The sequence below is a fragment of the Coturnix japonica genome, chromosome 20, assembly GCF_001577835.2.
Source record: "Coturnix japonica isolate 7356 chromosome 20, Coturnix japonica 2.1, whole genome shotgun sequence".
Taxonomy (NCBI): domain Eukaryota; kingdom Metazoa; phylum Chordata; class Aves; order Galliformes; family Phasianidae; genus Coturnix; species Coturnix japonica.
In genome coordinates this window covers 2,638,280-2,639,636 of record NC_029535.1, presented here as the reverse complement: position 1 = coordinate 2,639,636, position 1,357 = coordinate 2,638,280, and the positions used below count along the sequence as shown (strand labels likewise).

The 1,357-nt window shown below is 58.5% G+C and overlaps 1 protein-coding gene across 1 annotated transcript in view; it reads right to left on the bottom strand.

Annotated features, from left to right (window-relative positions):
* PTPRT (protein tyrosine phosphatase receptor type T) overlaps positions 1 to 244 on the bottom strand; it is a 143,008-nt gene extending 142,764 nt beyond the window's left edge. The window contains 1 exon segment of the mRNA XM_015881395.1: positions 236 to 244. Within this exon segment, the coding sequence (XP_015736881.1) occupies positions 236 to 244 (9 nt within the window).
* Between the last annotated feature and the right edge of the window lie 1,113 nt (positions 245 to 1,357).

Here is a 1,357-nt window from a genome sequence, read left to right as displayed (position 1 = left end):
TTATTGTTAGCACAGTCACAGCCTTCAAACTCAATGGCTTTGGTGGTCCCAGAGCCCAACATTGGTGGTAAAGACAGAATCAAAGATTTTAAACACAATGACTCCATGCCCACCATGTCCAAGACAGGCACTGACCACAGCACCCACAAAACTGTCTCTTTTTAACAGCAACAAATCTACAAGCATCAGTCCCAGTCAGTCCCTTAGTACCTGTCCCAATTGGTGTGGGACTCACTCTGGACATCCTCCTCTAGCTAAGAAGATTCCTGAGGAGCTTCTGCTTCACAGGAACAGCAGCAGTGTGGAACTGATGGTGCTGACATCGTAGATGGCAAAATCAAGCCCATAGATCTGGACCTTGATCTTGAAGAATAACTGATGGAAGTGGATCCATCTCCATCAGGGCTGGACAGGCACATTGTGTGTCCTCTGTGGAGGAGGATGGATCCTCCTCCACCAAAGAAGCGGCGGCTTCAGGGGAGCAGCAGCAAACCTGAGCCGATGGATGTCGATCCACCAGAGAGCAGCGTCGAGCCCATGGAGGTGGACATCCCTCTGGAGGAGGAACCCATGGAGGTGGATCCACCTCCATCGAGGCAGGGCAGGCACCCCAACATCGTGTCTGCCTGGCGACGCTGCTACCTCCATCGGCGGCGCACCAGGGGCTCTCCATTTCCATCTTGGCCTTCCCCTAACTCTGAGGAGACGGGAAGGACTGGCACTGCTGTCCTAGAAGCTGCTGTGCCGGGACAAAACAACGAGTCCAACAGACGCTTTCAGCTTCCTGCAGCCTCCAGCTGAGCCCTGACAAGAGGGCAGGACTGGGGCTGCTGAGGATCTCCCGGCACGGCTCCCGTCGGGCAGGGGCCGCGGCCTCCAGCAGCAGCCGCCCGGACGCGGCTCCGCATCCAACGTGCGGCCGGGCCTCGGGCTGCAGGGCTGCCCGGCTCTGTCAGCGCCCGACGGCAGCAGCAGGAACCGCTGCGGGAGCTGCAGCCGAGGGGAGCAGAGCTCCGGCTGCCCACAGAGCTACGGGAGGAGGCGGCGGGGCGACGGGCATCATGGATCTGCAGGCGGAGCTGGGTGGTTCTGCTGCTCATTAGGCAGACGTGTGAGGCAGGAGCCCTGCAATGACGTCTATCGGTCGGTGAACGTGCTGAGCCGTTGTCCGGCACGAGAGAGTGAAGGACGTTTGGTTCGGGTACTGCGTGCACACAGCTGCAAAGAGGAGAGATGGGACCAGCAAAAGTGGTGATCCCAGGGGCAGGAGATGGGAACAGCTGGGGAAGAAGTCATGGCAAAGTTATTGTGGGCCTTCAGAGCTGCTTTATATTGCCCATCCACGTGGCTCTGCTCG